Source organism: Cibotium barometz, chromosome 25, assembly GCF_041138505.1.
Source record: "Cibotium barometz isolate CiBa-2024 chromosome 25, ASM4113850v1, whole genome shotgun sequence".
Lineage (NCBI taxonomy): Eukaryota > Viridiplantae > Streptophyta > Polypodiopsida > Cyatheales > Cibotiaceae > Cibotium > Cibotium barometz.
The window spans coordinates 48785105-48801407 of NC_141070.1; the positions used below are offsets into that span (position 1 = coordinate 48785105).

The 16303-nt window shown below is 44.2% G+C and overlaps 1 protein-coding gene across 2 annotated transcripts in view; it reads left to right on the plus strand.

The window, feature by feature from the left end:
* Nucleotides 1–16303, plus strand: part of FTA (farnesyltransferase A) — a 46379-nt gene that overhangs the window by 15105 nt on the left and 14971 nt on the right. The window contains exons 2-4 of one of the 2 annotated variants that reach the window (XM_086819687.1): nt 9943–10052; nt 10188–10308; nt 10596–10691. In XM_086819687.1, coding sequence (XP_086675813.1) covers nt 9943–10052; nt 10188–10308; nt 10596–10691 — 327 coding nt within the window. The remainder of the gene's footprint in view (nt 1–9942; nt 10053–10187; nt 10309–10595; nt 10692–16303) is intronic. The other variant, XM_086819689.1, reaches the window with a different exon arrangement.

Consider the following 16303-nt stretch of genomic DNA (forward strand, 5'->3'; position numbering starts at 1 on the left):
TGGTGAGAGGACCAAATTGGTGACAGCAGCACCACCCACTCCTCCCTCACAGGACAGCCCATCAACCACAATTATGACAATTAGTACATGTCTGTTTTGAACACCCAACTATAATTATAGACAAAACCCAGTAGAAGTCTTACTTTAGACTAGAGCCCGTTATAGAAACTTCTTTATTTAGAGAAGGAATAGGGAATAGAAACTTCTTTACCAACAAGTAGGAGCCTTACTTTCCACAAGAGGCCATTACAAAAACTTCTTCACCATGGAACCAAGTTCCAATCCTTCCTTATTTAGAGGAGGAACATAGGACACGGGGAAGGGTAAGGAACCAACATCTAGTACTACCTCAAACCCAAGGGATACACAAGGGTATTCACATAACATGTCCTTATCTTGCCAACTGCCGTAGAAAGCCTACAACTATAAAGCCAAGCAGATGTGTACAAATGCCACATCCCAACCCCATGGGGCAAGAAGTCCCAAACCATGCAATAAAGGGTTTTGTGCAACCACAACTCCTTTATCTTCCAACCCCCCTGAGAGCACAAGTAGGGCTGTAAGTATGTATAGGTAAGAGCGTGAATACTCTTGAAGAGACTGAGCTTCTTTGCCTTGGACTGAGAGCACAGGTAGGGCTGTAGCCTATAAGTATGTGTAACTTGGTTGAACACAATGCTAATCAATATACTTAAATACACTAAGATTTGAAGGACACTTGCTCATATACAAGAAGTAAATTGCTGAATTGACAAGAGACACACAATGAGCCGGAACGGCCGACCCCTCCCTTGAGTAAATTGTATTACTATTGGAGAAATTCAATACATAGCTTCACGGGCATCCATTGCCAAATCCTCCATGCCAATGCATATGAAATTCAGCATTTAGAAAACAATGGTATGTCGATGTAGATCACCGAGGAGCTGCCTTGATGCCCGGCCCGACTTCAGTACCCATATTCTGTACCATTGGCTCTTTGTTCTACCAAGCAAGGTAGCAACATCTTCAAGTGCACATAGGACAAGAGAAATACTACACAGGGCGGCTAAACAAGGAGTCCTGCCCTTCTACTGAATAAGTAATGACAACACATTGTCCAATTAGCTTACCAGTCTTCATAGAAGTTGTTGCAAGCGGAAGCCTTTGCGTTGGAAGCTTTAGAAGTGTTGATATCTTCGATTTGCCGCAATCTTGCACAACAAAAGTCTTCAAGAGGATGAAGGGAACCCTGGGAAAGCTTCCCCTATGGTTCAATTTGAGAAAGGAAGGCTGAAATTAGGGTTTTCAGCAAAAAGATCAGAAATTACAGCAAAAATGAGAGCTGTTTTGCTGAATTTCAGTCATTGGGAGTGAGTAGGAGAGTGATTAGCACCTGGAAACACTCTTGGAAGCTTGGAAAACACACTAGCAAGTTGGGTATGGCTATGGAGAGCTTGGAAATGGAGAGAAATGGTGAAAAAACAGAGTTTTCAGCCTCCAAAAATCTTCATGAAGAGAAAACACGAATTTTCTCTTAATAAGTAAGTGAATTGGGGTCCAATCAGGTGAAGGGACGTGGGGAGATGCCCATTTATGAGTAAAAGGGGAGGATCAGGTCCTGGACATTGAGTCTTGTCCGCCTCGGGACTTCAGTGAGTGTGAACTTGGAAGCGGTCATAATTTATAACTGACTTTTGGGCGCCCAAACTTTAATGAAGTGGGAACGCACTCACTTATAAATATTGGCTAAGTCCTAAGGGCTATTTGAGCCTAGATTGGGTAACACTTACCACCTGTTCACATGCCACACAACCATGTCAGCAGACAGTTTCACACGCACGGTTCATGGGTGAGCGTCCCCTAGCCCGGAACTACACATAGGTCATGCAGTCATGAAAACAGCATGCAATTTCATTTGCAGGCAAGCACATAAAGATGCTATGCAATGCAACATTGGCATGAGCAATTTCCGTTCATGAAACCATATAAGACCAGGTGTTTCCAGGCAAGTATATGCGATACCAGACCCAGTGGAAAGCCAATCCTCCAGGCGTTTCCGGGCATGTACACAAAGGCACAAGTCCCAGTGGAAAGCCAACAGCATGACACGTGTCAATCACATGCATAGGCACATTCATAAGCCATGGACACCAATCCAATATGTACATAGTGTGAAAGCAAGAGTGAACCATTCAGGTGGCCAAATGGTGACATTCCCCCCCGCTTCTAAACAGTTGTCCGCAACTGAAATGCATCCAAATATGTCTGAAGCACATGCGGGCAATCTTTGAAGAACTCTTCATCTACCCATTTAGCATCAATGGGAAGATAGTTCTTAAACTTCACAAGGTAACGCCTCACAACTTTGCCTGCAGCAAGGTTGCGTTCCTTGTGATACACAATTTACTCTGGTTGCAAGATCTCCTCAAGCTCATCCACTTCTGGTGGATCCTCAATGACCATTTCACCGGGCTCCGGCCCTACATACTTGCGAAGGAGACTGACATGAAAAGCATTGTGTATGTGCCAATGACTAGGTAATGCCAATCTGAAAGCCACTTCATTGATCTTCTCGATCACTCGAAAAGACAGCCTTTTTATGCTTGTCTTGTGACCTTGCAATGGCTGTCTGTACCTGAGCAAAAGTAATATCCAAGTCTCTTACATACTCATCAGCTGCAAATATCTCATCCTTTGTGCGAAGGATGGATGGCAAAACCACCTTACCATAAACAATCTCAAACGGGGCCTTTCCCGTAGATGCATGCACTGTGTTGTTGTATGCAAATTCCACAAGTGGTAAGTACTTCTCCCAAGAAGACTTCTGATCTGCCACATAACATTTCAAGAGATCCAACACGGCTGAATTTGTAGCCTCACTTTGCCCATCCATTTGAGGGTGATAAGCTGATAAGAAGTGCAATTTGGTGCCCATATTATCAAATAAGGCCCGCCAAAAGAGACTTGTAGTCCTGGGATCTCTATCCCCCGGCATTCCATGATGTTTGAACACTTGTGCAAGATATATTTTAACCATATGCTCAGCTTTGATGGTCTTTTTGATCGGCTAGAAATGAGCTTGCTTGCTAAACCTGTCCACAATTGTCCAAATTGCATCATTACCCTGTTGGGTACGTGGCAAGTCCATAATGAAATCCATTGTAATACTTTCCCATGGTTGCGTGGGAATAGGCAATGGCTGAAGCAAACCTGGTGCCTTTTGCCTATCAAATTTGACCTTTTGACAGGTGATACATGCACGTACATGTGCCTCTATGTCCTTCCGCATACCTGGCCAAAAGAAATACCGCTCAATCATGTGCGTAGTAGGCATTATGCCTCTATGACCAGCATATGGAGGAGCATGGCACTCATTCAAAACCTTTTGCCTCATGTCAGACACCACACATAGGCAATTATCTTTCATGAGATAACCCTCTTTGACCACATATGAGGCATGTGCATGACCAGCCATCAAATCAGCCCAAATAGTGGCAAAATCAGCATCCGTATGATACAAATCACGCATGGTAGACAAGTCCCCATGAGAGGCAACCGAGATAGCTGCTACATACGGCTTTCGTGACAATGCATCGGCCACTACATTCTTCTTTCCCGGGGTGTGCAAGATCTAAAAATGAAACATAGAGAGGAAATTGGCCATCCTCATATGCTTCTCTGACAACTTAGTTTGAGTAAGAAAATACCTCAAACTCTGGTGATCTGTCTTCACAGTGAAATCAGCCCCAAGAAGGTAATGTTTCCATATAGTAAGTGCATGAATTACAGCCAAGAGCTCTTTCTCATATATGCCAAGAGATAGCTCCGCATCATGCAACCTACGGCTGTCATAAGCCACGGCGTGTCCCTCTTGATTAAGGACAGCTCCTATGCAATTTCCAGATGCATCACATTCCACACAAAAAGACTTTTGCAAATCCGGAACGATCAAATACTGGACCATGAGTAGTTGCATCTTTCAATTTGAGGAATGCATCTCTCTCTACATTAGTCTATTTGAACACGGCCTTCTTCTTTGTCAAATCATGCAAAGGAGAAGCAATCCATGCAAAGTGCCGAATGAACCTGCGGTAGTAAGAGCATAATCCAAGAAAACTACGGATCTCATGCACCGAACTCAATTCGGGCCAATTCCGAATTGCATCAATCTTTGCAGGATCCATCCGCACTCCATCTTTGGACACAATATGCCCAAGATAATGTATCTCTGACAAGAAGAACTCACTCTTCTTTGCATTTATGAAGAGTTTATGCTTATGGAGCTCTTCAAAAACAATAGCCAAATGAACTTTATGCTCTTCTTCGGTCTTTGACAAGACTAGGATGTCATCAAAGAAGACACTTGTAAATTTCCTGTACCCACGGAATATGCGATCCATCATTCTATTGAATGTAGCCTGGGCATTTGCAAGACCAAAAGGCATAACAAGATACTCATAAAGCCCAAATGCTGTCCTGAAAGCAGTTTTGTGTACATCCTCAGGCACTACACGCACTTGATGATATCCACTCTTGAGATCAATTCGGCTAAAGCATGTCGATCCATCTAACTTGTCAAGGATGTCGTCTATGCGTGGAATCGGAAACCGATTCTTGATGGTAAGCTTATTCAAAGCTCTATAATCCACACACATACGAAAGGATCCGTCCTTCTTTTGAACTAAGAGGACGGGTGAACAATATGGGGAAGAGCTTGGCTGAACCAAACCCTTCTCAATAAGCTCATTTACTTGCTTCATAATCTCCTCTTTTTGGGATGCACTTACACGATAGGCTGGCCTATTAGGTGGTGAGCTACCCGGCACAAGATCAATGCGATGATCTTCCGGCCTTTATGCATGAAGGTGATCCTGTTAGTCTTGTAAGCCTTGCACGGATCAATACGTGTATGCCAAGGCTTTCCAAGCAATATATCACAGCCATTCAAAGGCGCCACAAGAAAATCCTCATGATCCACATAGCCTTGAATGTGTATGCGCAACTTGCCAAAAATAGGCATGACCTGCACTTACCAACAAAGGCAGCCCCTGCTTCAATTTGAGAACCCATGTCCTCCACTTCAATACCCAAAGCAGCTGCCATCTGAGTGGATATGAAATTCTCCGTTGCACAATCATCAAACATAAACAAAGCGGGCTGATTCTTGAGTTGTCCCTAAGCTTTGCATACAACCCTATCTTTGCCCTCATGCACTGTATCCCCTTGCACATCGGGAACCATATGTACCTTGGGCTTCGGTACATTCGCATTTTCAGCTTTGTTCTTCTTATTTGGGCATGCTCTTGCCATGTGCTCAGTGCTGCCACAAGTAAAGCATTTGCCTTCACGCATATATTGCTCCTTCTTCTCAGCACTAAGACCAAAGTTTGCCGGCTTATAAGGGTGCTTTTTAGCAAACTTATTTTCAGCTTTTGGATCTGATTTGGCTTGGTTTTGGTCCCTTTTAGGTGGCTGTCTATCATTTTGCAGGTTTTGGACAGCCCTCTGTTTGCCTTGAAGTGAGGGTTTAGCCTTATTGGATCGACTCAATTTGAGTTCCAATTGCTCGGTGTGGCGGTGGCGGCTGCGATTAATTGGTGTAAGGTATGACCAGGATACATTTGTAATCCCGCTTTGTACACGGGTTGCAATCCCGATTGAAACCTTCTCTTCTTTTCCGCCTCGGTGACATGCATAAATGGAGACACCTCCAAGAGCACTTTCCAAAACTTTTGTACATATGCATTTGCCGATTCCCCCTCATTTTGCTTTACCCAATCCCACTTCATTGTTATCTCATTCAATGCATTGGGAGGCAAGAATTGAGCATAGAACCTCTCCTTGAACTCTTTCCATGATCTAACAGGATTCGGTGAGAGCTTCTCCGTGAGCCACCAATGGGTAGCAGTGCCTTTCATGAACATGCTTACATGCCGGATCATGGATTTCTGAGTGAAATCCTCATCACTGAAAGCAATATCAAACTGGGCAATAAAAGCAAGTGCCTTTGATGCATCATATTCCCCATGATGTGTGTCAAACTTCACAGATTTGTCTCCGGCTTTAAAGTCACGAGACTTTGATGCATGTGTGTGCATCTCAACATGTTTTCCCCCATGTTTGTCCATTGGGACAGCCCCTGTGATGACTGGTATCATTTTAGGACCAAAAGGTGATGCATAAGGCATAGATACATGTGTCCTGTAAGCATGAGGCATGGCTGGCCCCTCAACATGCATTGATACATTTTCAGCCATAACTTCTCCCTCACGAGCACACTCGAAGGCATGAGTGGCATGAGAGATACGCGGAATACCTGCACCAACAGGAAATTGCAGCCCATGTTGCATGTGTTGTGCATGTACATTTTCAGTCAGTAATGGCATTTGACATACATTTTGACCACTGTCATAAACATTGTATCCTTCACGGGCTACATAAGGTATTTCTGCATGGCGTGAAGTCACTGATTGTTCCTCTCCCATAGCATGGAGATTTATCCTCTTAGACATAAGTTCTTGTTTGGGCACCAGTGGGGATTCCAAGACATGTGGGATGGTTGCCTTTTCTGCATATGCATCCTCGGTACGAGCCAAGTATGCACGTGCTGCATCCCTCGGTTGCATGTGCAACTCTTGAGCAATCATTGCCATTGCATGATCCATATAAGATTCAGCTTTCTTGGCCTTCAAACGGTTATGTACCAATGGATCCTCGCGGCGATAAAGATTCAATTCTTCTTGTTGTGCATGGAGAAGAGCCTGCATACGAGTAAGTTCAGTCCTCAAGACTATGGACTCTTCTTCTTGCATCTTCTCTCTGCCACGGGACGGCTGTCCCACATATTCATGTCCCTATTGTGCACCACATGAGTTTGCTCATCCTGTAAAGCATTGGAGGCATGCATTTCATTGTCCCTGCCTCTTGTATTAGCATCTCCAACATTCATTGTATGGCTGTCCATAATGTTTTAAGTGTAGAGATAGCTAGTATTCACGATGATCGTCTCTCACGATAGAAGTGAAAGAGAACCGTATGCTCTGATACCAATGTAACTTGGTTGAACACAATGCTAATCAATACACTTAAATGCACTAAGATTTGAAGGACACTTGCTCATATACAAGAAGTAAATTGTTGAATTGACAAGAGACACAATGAGCCGGAACGGCCGACCCCTCCCTTGAGTAAATTGTATTACTATTGGAGAAATTCAATACATAGCTTCACGGGCATCCATTGCCAAATCCTCCATGCCAATGCATATGAAATTTAGCATTTAGAAAACAATGGTATGTCGATGTAGATCACCGAGGAGCTGCCTTGATGCCCGGCCTGATTTCAGTGCCCATATTCTGTACCATTGGCTCTATGTTCTACCAAGCAAGATAGCAACATCTTCAAGAGCACATAGGACAAGAGAAATACTACAGAGGGCGGCTAAACAAGGAGTCCTGCCCTTCTACTGAATAAGTAATGACAACACATTGTCCAATTAGCTTACCAGTCTTCATAGAAGTTGTTGCAAGTGGAAGCCTTCGCGTTGGAAGCTTTAGGAGTGTTGATATATTCGATTTGCCGCAATCCTTCGCGACAAAAGTCTTCAAGAGGATGAAGGGAACCCTGGGAAAGCTTCCCCTATGGTTCAATTTGAGAAAGGAAGGCTGAAATTAGGGTTTTCAGCAAAAAGACCAGAAATTACAGCAAAAATGAGAGTTGTTTTGCTGAATTATAGTCATTGGGAGTGAGTAGGAGAGTGATTAGCACCTGGAAACACTCTTGGAAGCTTGGAAAACACCCTAGCAAGTTGGGTATGGCTATGGAGAGCTTGGAAATGGAGAGAAATGGTGAAAAAACAGAGTTTTCAGCCTCCAAAAATCTTCATGAAGAGAAAACACGAATTTTCTCTTAATAAGTAAGTGAATTGGGGTCCAATCAGGTGAAGGGACATGGGGAGATGCCCATTTATGAGTAAAAGGGGAGGATCAGGTCTTGGACATTGAGTCTTGTCCGTCTCGGGACTTTAGTAAGTGTGAACTTGGAAGCGGTCATAATTTATAAGTGACTTTTGGGTGCCCAAACTTTAATGAAGTGGGAACGCACTCACTTATAAATATTGGCTAAGTCCTAAGGGCTATTTGAGCCTAGATTGGGTAATACTTACCACCTGTTCACATGCCACACAACCATGTCAGCAGACAGTTTCACACGCACGGTTCACGGGCGGGCGTCCCCTAGCCGGGAACTACACATAGGTCATGTAGGCATGAAAATAGCATGCAATTTCATTTGCAGGCAAGCACATAAAGATGCTATGCATTGCAGCATTGGCATGAGCAATTTCCGTTCATGAAACCATATAAGACCAGGCGTTCCCAGGCAAGTATATGCGATACCAGACCTAGTGGAAAGCCAATCCTCCAGGTGTTTCCGGGCATGTACACAAAGGCACAAGTCCCAGCGGAAAGCCAAGTCCTCCAGATATTCCGGGCATGATAACGTCAAGTCCCAGCGGAATATCATATCCAATTATATAGCGTGACACGTGTCAATCACATGCATAGGCACATTCCATAAGCCATGGACACCAATCCAATATGTACATAGTGTGAAAGCAAGAGTGAACCATTCGGGTGGCCAAATGGTGACAGTGTGCACAGGCAAGAGCCTAGGCACACATGCTTGTCTTTTGATGTTAATCTCTGGTTTTTTCTGATGATTTTATGGACTGAACAGCACTTGCCTTTTATATGCTTCAGGGTGCCTAGTCGGCTACCCCTTAAGCCCGTCGGCTGGCTGAAACTGTCCACGCCTGACATTTAATGTCAGTTGGCTGTAGGATTGTTATCCGACTAGCATTTAATGCCACTCGGTTGCCTGCAGCAAGTCGGGTGGCTGCCAGTCCTAGTCGACTGGGCCCCAAGACCTCAATGGGTCTGGCCGACTGCTCCAGAGCCTCCCAATGGCTGGTCGGATGAGCCTATATGCAAGGCTAGGGGATTGTCTACCCCTTGCAAGGCTAGCCCACACTTTGGGGGCTGCCTTGGGGCTGGCCTAAGAGCTGCCCCATCTATATGAAATGCAATTATACGCTCTTAATGCATCTATTGCTATGGCTGACATTTACATGCTCCTGAATGATGAACACTTGCTGAATTTTCCACAATGGGTTAAGAGGACTGACCTGACACTAGGCTGGGAAACGGACCTACGTAGCTCGTGCCTAACATGTCCCAGACTGGGCTCACAAAGGGGTCACGGCATACGGCAAATCAATCCTAAAATTTACTACTTATGTACATGTTTCTTGCACTGTTGATGAGCCAGTTTGTCACCGTGTACCATAGTGCATGGATGCACGTGACACCATGGCACAGAATCCTGTATTTCATGCATGTACCAAGCACATTGAGATTCATTATCACTATGTCAGAGAGAGATTACATGCAGGGGAGATCAGTTTATCTTAAGGCCCTACACAAGATAATGTTGCAGATTTGTTCACAAAGGCTTTGAGAAGTTTGAAGCTTTCCGCAAAGCTTTGGGCTTACTTTCATAGAGTGAGTTATCTGCTACCTTGTACAGGTTCACACTTACACTACAGGGGGAATTTGTAGCCATATGCTCACTTATAGTAGTGCTACGTGTGAACAGGGCTTAACCAAGGGCACTTTTTCGTTGTGGTTTTTCCCCTTGGGTATCAAGTGTGAAAGGACACTCTATCCATTCAACTTTTGTACTTGGATATTATATGGATGACTCACATGCAAGAGTTGACTTGCATTTGTGATCTACCACACACCTTGCTCTCTCTCTTTGTGTGTCTTCCTGCGGCTAACCCTAATCTACACCATGATGCAACTTGGTAAATTTGAAAAAACTTAAGTCTTTGGTAAGTTTGAAAAAACTTCATGTGTTAGGTTTGTAATTTTAACAAAGTCAACGATGCTTTTTTCCCAGGTTTGGCACTTCAGAAGGCTTGTCTTAGAAGCTTTGTCTCATGATCTTTGGGAGGAGCTAGAGTTTATAGCAAGAATAGCTGAGTCAAATTATAAGAACTATCAAATTTGGTAATTATCTTCTCTTTTTTGGACCTGAGAAAGGTCACATGTATGTGATCTCATCAAAGAATGGCAAGGATCAATTGTTTTGCTTCGAATCGTACAAGCTCTTGAAAATAACTTATGGGATGCTTAATTTTCCAGGCATCATCGAAGATGGACAACAGAAAATCTGGGCTCTGCAGCAATGGAGTGTGAGCTGCAATTCACTGAGAAAGTTTTTTTAGATGATGCCAAAAACTACCATGCCTGGTCTCATCGACAGGTCAGCAAACGTTTGGCTATTCAATCTAGTTGTGTATGCCTTTGCATCTCCTTCTACATTTGTCATTTAAGCTGGTCTTGTTCATCTGCATTCATTCTGCACCATGAGGTTGTGAGATATTTCACCGCCAGGCAAGAAGACCTGCAAAATGGAGAGCTTGTAGAAATGCACTGTATCAACAGAGGTGCCTCATGCAGATCTTTTTATTGATGCATTGATGTTGGAGAATGGCTCAGCTTTAACTTGTCAGTTGGGTGTCATGAAAACATTATAATGGTTTCATGCAGTGGGTACTTCGAGCTCTAGGAGGATGGGAAGGTGAATTGGACTTCTGCCACAGATTAATACAGCAAGATGTATACAACAATTCTGCTTGGAATCAGGTGATTTTAAGTGCCAAAGCTTGACAGCTGGTCCAGACACATTATTCAGCATGCGACAATTACAGGGTCTTTTAAATTGTTTATGTGTTTGACCTTGAAAGAAGAAGAGGAATGACGTGTTTATGTTTAACATGACATGACTGCATGCACTTACGAAAGAGATATTTCTTTAAGATGTACTCCATGGATGCAGAACCATCGAAGAGTGGTGTTCCATGCACTGGAAAGTGGCACTTTGAAAAAGTGCTCTCTTCAATGAAGATCAAGCTTACTGTAGTGTTCTCTAGCACAAGCGCATAAGCAAGACATTTGAACACACGCATGTGAGCCACACAGGTCTTCTTTCCATTCCAAGCTCCGTAAGGCATCACTGTCTGCAAGGCTTTGGTGGGGCATCAATTCAGCACATAAGTGGCGTACATAACAACCTCCATCCAAAAACCAAGAGGCTAATCTTGCTTCTTCACCATGCAACATGCTATCTCCATTAGAGACTAAGCATGCTTGGAGTAATCATCAATAAATGTCACAAAGTAGAGGTATCCCTTGATAGATGGTGTCCGCATAGGACCGCATACATCACTGTGTACTGGCTGTAATGAGCTCTCTTTGAACCGTCTTTCGAGATTGATGCCTGTTACATCTTGCCCAAAAAGCACCCCACATACATGTTTGACAGGTGCCTTAAGGTGTGGCAACTTTGACACCATATCTTGCCTTTAAAGGTGCAACAAAGTGCCAAAGTTCAATTGACCAAAGGGGGCATGCCATAGCTCCACGTCACTTATAGCACGAGTGGCAGTGATTAAACAAGCATCATGTGCCAACCTCTCATAAACATCAAGCCTATAAGGCCATGACATAATGTACTTGAGGCAACAATGGTGTCACCAATACTCCGATCATGATCTATGCATATGCTATCCACAAATTTGACCACTGGGCCTGTTCTAGGAACGGCTGAGACTGACAACGAGTTCTTCTTAATGCTTGGTATATACAAAAGATCCGAGAGAGTGATTGTCCCACCATTTGCAGAAGTGAGTACAACTTTGTTGTCTCCTTTCAAGTTATAGGAGTTGTTGTTCTCATCGCACATGTGACAGTACCTACTTGGGGAGCAGACCCAAGAGATGAAAATAGATCTTGTTGAGAAGTAATGTGCTTGCTAGCACCGCTATCAAAATACTAGACATGCGAATGTATCACTGACATGTATGCATCATGTAGAGAACGATCGTAACTATAGTGCACATGGATTGCTCAATCGTTCTATGCATAGTTTGCGTATTCCTTCTTCTCATCACCAAGTGCTGATGCATCAGCCATAGGCATGCCTGAAACTTTATTCTCTTTCTCATTTGCCAGCCTTTATGAACTCATTAATGTAAAGACCAGGATTCTGTAATAGTTGAACTTGCCCTTCTTCTTAAGCTTTTCGCCCTCTTTCTCAGCATCCTTTCCAGAAGGACTTGGCTGAATTTGTCTTAGACTTACTACCCCCCTAGGAGAATGCTTTGCCTTTACCACGCTGATTTGTTGCAAAGGCTTGATCCTCAATACGCATAACAGACATGTTTTGCCTTGTCCGCTCTTCTTGCAAGAGCATTGAAACCAAACTCCTCAAATGTCATGGCATTTGGATTACCCTTCATCATGAGTCTAATGGTAGAAGTGAAACTTTGGTATGAGTCCGGTAATGCATTGAGAACAATGGGCACCAATGAACTATCAGGATACACTTCATCCAAACTTGCAAGATGCTCCTTCAAATCTTTGATTTTCGTTATAAAACCATCCATCAAATCGCTCTCCTTCATATTTTGTCTCAAGCTGCCGATGCAAAAAGGCAACATGTGCCTTGTTGCGTACCTAGTAAAGCATGGCAAGCGGTCTTTGCCATCCCATCTAGCTTGCCCTGCGATAGAAAGGGTTGTAGGATTTGCTGTCAAAGTAGACACAATATCACCCTCGAAAGCACCTATAGCAAACTACTACTGACGTGCTAGTGAGGTAGGGGCCTCGGCAGACCTACAATGACAAGGTGGCCAAGTACTGCTGCGAGAAGAGGTTCGTAGAAAAAACCTCATACAGCAACAGCTACTCCGTGCTCAACGCTGTGTCCGGCCACTTTATCAGCTATGGCGATGGCTTCCCCCCTCCCCCTCAATGCAAATTGGAGTGTTTGACATGTGGCTAGACACATCTAGACCTGCTCGCATGTATCAACGTGCATGTGCCGTATCTGCCCAACGTAGACACCAAGTTCGTTTGAGCACCACTTGCTTGGGCGAATCCACCCTCATCCTTTTTGAACCACCGCGGTGTTTGGGAAAGGCACCAACCCATGCACACCACCACTTGTAAGAGCCGGCTACTCTCACAACTATCTCGAAATCCATCGAGAATCACACATGCATCATTTTTGAGCAAAGAACCCTCATACCATGATAAGTGAATCAAAACATTCCTCGTTTTGAGCACGTAGGCTTGGGTACAATTACCCTCATAAGATGGGTGAAAAAATACAAAGCCTTTTGGACAAAGGCAGGCAGCGAGCGAGAAATAAACCGATATTTTCTGGGTATTTCAAGGCGATACAAATTTGTGTGTGTGATATACATTTTCCAAGAATTACAACTCTCCTTTTGGCCACAACTCCCATGTGTGTGAAGCTTTCCTTAAAATCTCAATTAAAGAGTTATTTAAAAAATTAAAGTTTCCCCTGGGCACGGCTCCTGCATTGCTGCCCGCCATTCACTGCTCATGGCCTGCAGCTTGGGTCCCGCTTCCTCATCTACAGTCTTCGTCTTCTCCACGCTACCTTACTTTGTTCCGTTGCCATCTCTTGAATCTTTCATGTCGAGCTCCTTCAGTCAAGGCTCAACCTTTGCTTGCTGCTCTCATTGTTCTCTGCAACCGTTCACCCAGCTGAGCCTATTGTTTCCTCACTCAATCTGCTTCATAGTCTCTCTCCAATACATTGTTCTACTGTTTTGTCACTGCTGCTCTCTCATCTACAAGCCTGAATTCACGAGATGGCAAAGCCATGCCTCTGCAGATTGCCTTCGACATGTTGCCTTCTCGTAGGGCGTGCCTCAAGTCCAATGACCACATTCCAGAAGCCTTTGGCAACAAGTACATGCCTCATCATGTATGACCGTAGTGGATAGCTGGTCCCATCCAACTTAACCTCAGCAAGAAGCATTCCACATACATCATTTCTAGCCATTTCTGCCTACAAAAAAGTAATCTATCCCACAGCAAATGCTACTTGTCCAACACATTGTAAATAGAGTGCCCACGGAATGCAACCTTTAGGTTGCGAGTAGCTCATTCGAGGAAGACATTTGCAAGTGTACTGAAAATAACTATGTAGAGAGCAAAGAAAATTATCTAATAGAAAATGTCTGAGCGATGCGGATGAAGTAGTAGTAGATGCGAGTGGTGCAAGAGGTCAATGTCGGTGCAGAAGGTCGACGATGAGGAGAGGGTGTAGGAGGGGGAGCGTCGAACTTCGAAGGTCAGGTGTGAATAGAGGTGTGGGTGCAACTGCCATGAAGGGGCCCAAAAAGTGGGGTTCCCCGAGTAAGGACATGTGGGTGTTGCTTGGACAGGGCTGAGAGAGCACCCCCGTGTGCCATCCAAATGCGCCCCCCCCCCCCCCCCCTCCCCTCCCCCTTTTGCCAAGGGTGGGGCGGATGGTGCCACTGGCGGAGCAGAGTAGAGGTGGATCCCTAGGTACTAGAGACGTTGGGTCAGGGGCAGAGCAGAGTGGAGATTGAGGTGGGGAGCTAAGTGACGGACGGTAGGGGGGACAGAGACATCTACGTCATGGGTAGTGGTGTGTGAACACTCTAGGACTCGCTGGGGCATTTTTTTCCCTCTGTAGGAGGTTTTTTCCCCATGCATGTGAACACTCTCTAACACTTATCATTTGGGGTGTACTTATCCATTGTACCTTGTACCACTCATTCCACTTGGTAATCATCATCAAGCTGTGTGCCTCTCACTCTCTCACTCTATTTGAGCCCTATTGTGAGTGTCTTGCTGTTGCTAACCTTGACCTACAGGTTCCAACATTTGGTATCAGAGCTCCAGGTTGATTTTGCCCCAAATGTTTTTTCCCTTCTGTACATTTTCCACCGCCATACAGTCTGTACATGTGCGTCACCTGTACTTGTTCGTATATCCCCGGGTGATGCCCATACAATTGTCATTGAACCACCATTGGTTAAACTATTTGGGGCTACTCGAAAAATCAGCCACCGGCAACTCAATTTTTGACATTTCACTAGTAATCTCTATCCCTACACTAGTAATTTCATTAAATTTGTAGGTTTACAGCCACCATTGGGCCACTTCACAGCCATACAGGTTGCATTCAGCGGACATTGCCTTTGTAATGTATTGGTTAGGTGCATTTGGTGTGGGACAGAGAGTCTTTTGTAGGTTAAAATGCTTGGCAATGAGGACAAATTGGATGGGACAAATTAACCATTGTGAGCTTTCATGATGAGGCATCTGTTGGTTGCCATGGGCGTATGGGCTATGGTTACATGTGAGGACGTCCATCCTCCCTTGCCAATTTTGTAGTAGCTAGTTGCTCCTGCTCCTACAGGTGGCCAGAGCAGAGCTACATGTGACACTTCGGGGTCATTTGTCATTCTGGCACCCACACCCCCTACTGCGGATTAGCGGCGGGTGCATAGTTTCTAGGTGTTTCATGAAACACGTTTCATAAACGTTTCTTTTGAATCTCAGACGTTTCAAAAACGTTTTATACAAAACAGGGGGGTCACAGGCCCCAAAATTTATATAAAAGTTTATAATATGTAAAAAATATGTTGCCTTCCGTGCAAACAATATTAAACATGCATCATTTACACATTAAACCATGTTTTCAAGTTAAAACTAAAGGCTTTGGGTAAAAAACGCTTAAATCGTACAGTTCCCAGGTGGACACGAATGAAACGTGTTTCATTCGTATGAAACGTTTTGTTTCATTCAAACTGAATGAAACACGTTTCATTGCAACTGGATGCCGGAGATGCTTAGGCACATGCTATCATTTGCTGTATCAGTGAAGAGGAGCATTATACCTCACATACGCCTATGTGTCATTGCGAAGGGCTTGGGATGCACTTGTAGCACTTTACCAAGTGCGCAATGAGACCCGCGTAGCCTATTTGAAGAAATAGCTTGACTTGTTGAGTATGGATGATGTTGACTCAATGGATGAGTATTTGATGAAGGTGAAAGACCTTCGAGAGCAACTTGCAAACATTGATGAGATCATTGCGGACAGCTCTCTAGTCACTACTATTCTCAATGCGTTACTTGACGTGTATCAAGGTTTTGCCACTACACTCAGATTGATGAAGGGAAATCCCAACTCATTCTCATTTGGTTAGTTGGTGTCTTTACTCCTACAAGAGGAGCAATCCAGAATGAACAAGTTTGGCATAAAGCATGGGGATCAAGCCTTTGCTGCCCAAGGAAAAAGCAAAGGCAAAGCATTTGTTACCAATGGTGGTTTAGTTGCGTCTTCTAGTAAAGATGCTAACAAGGGTGACAATGAGAAGCGCAAAAAGAAGGGCAAATATAATTAC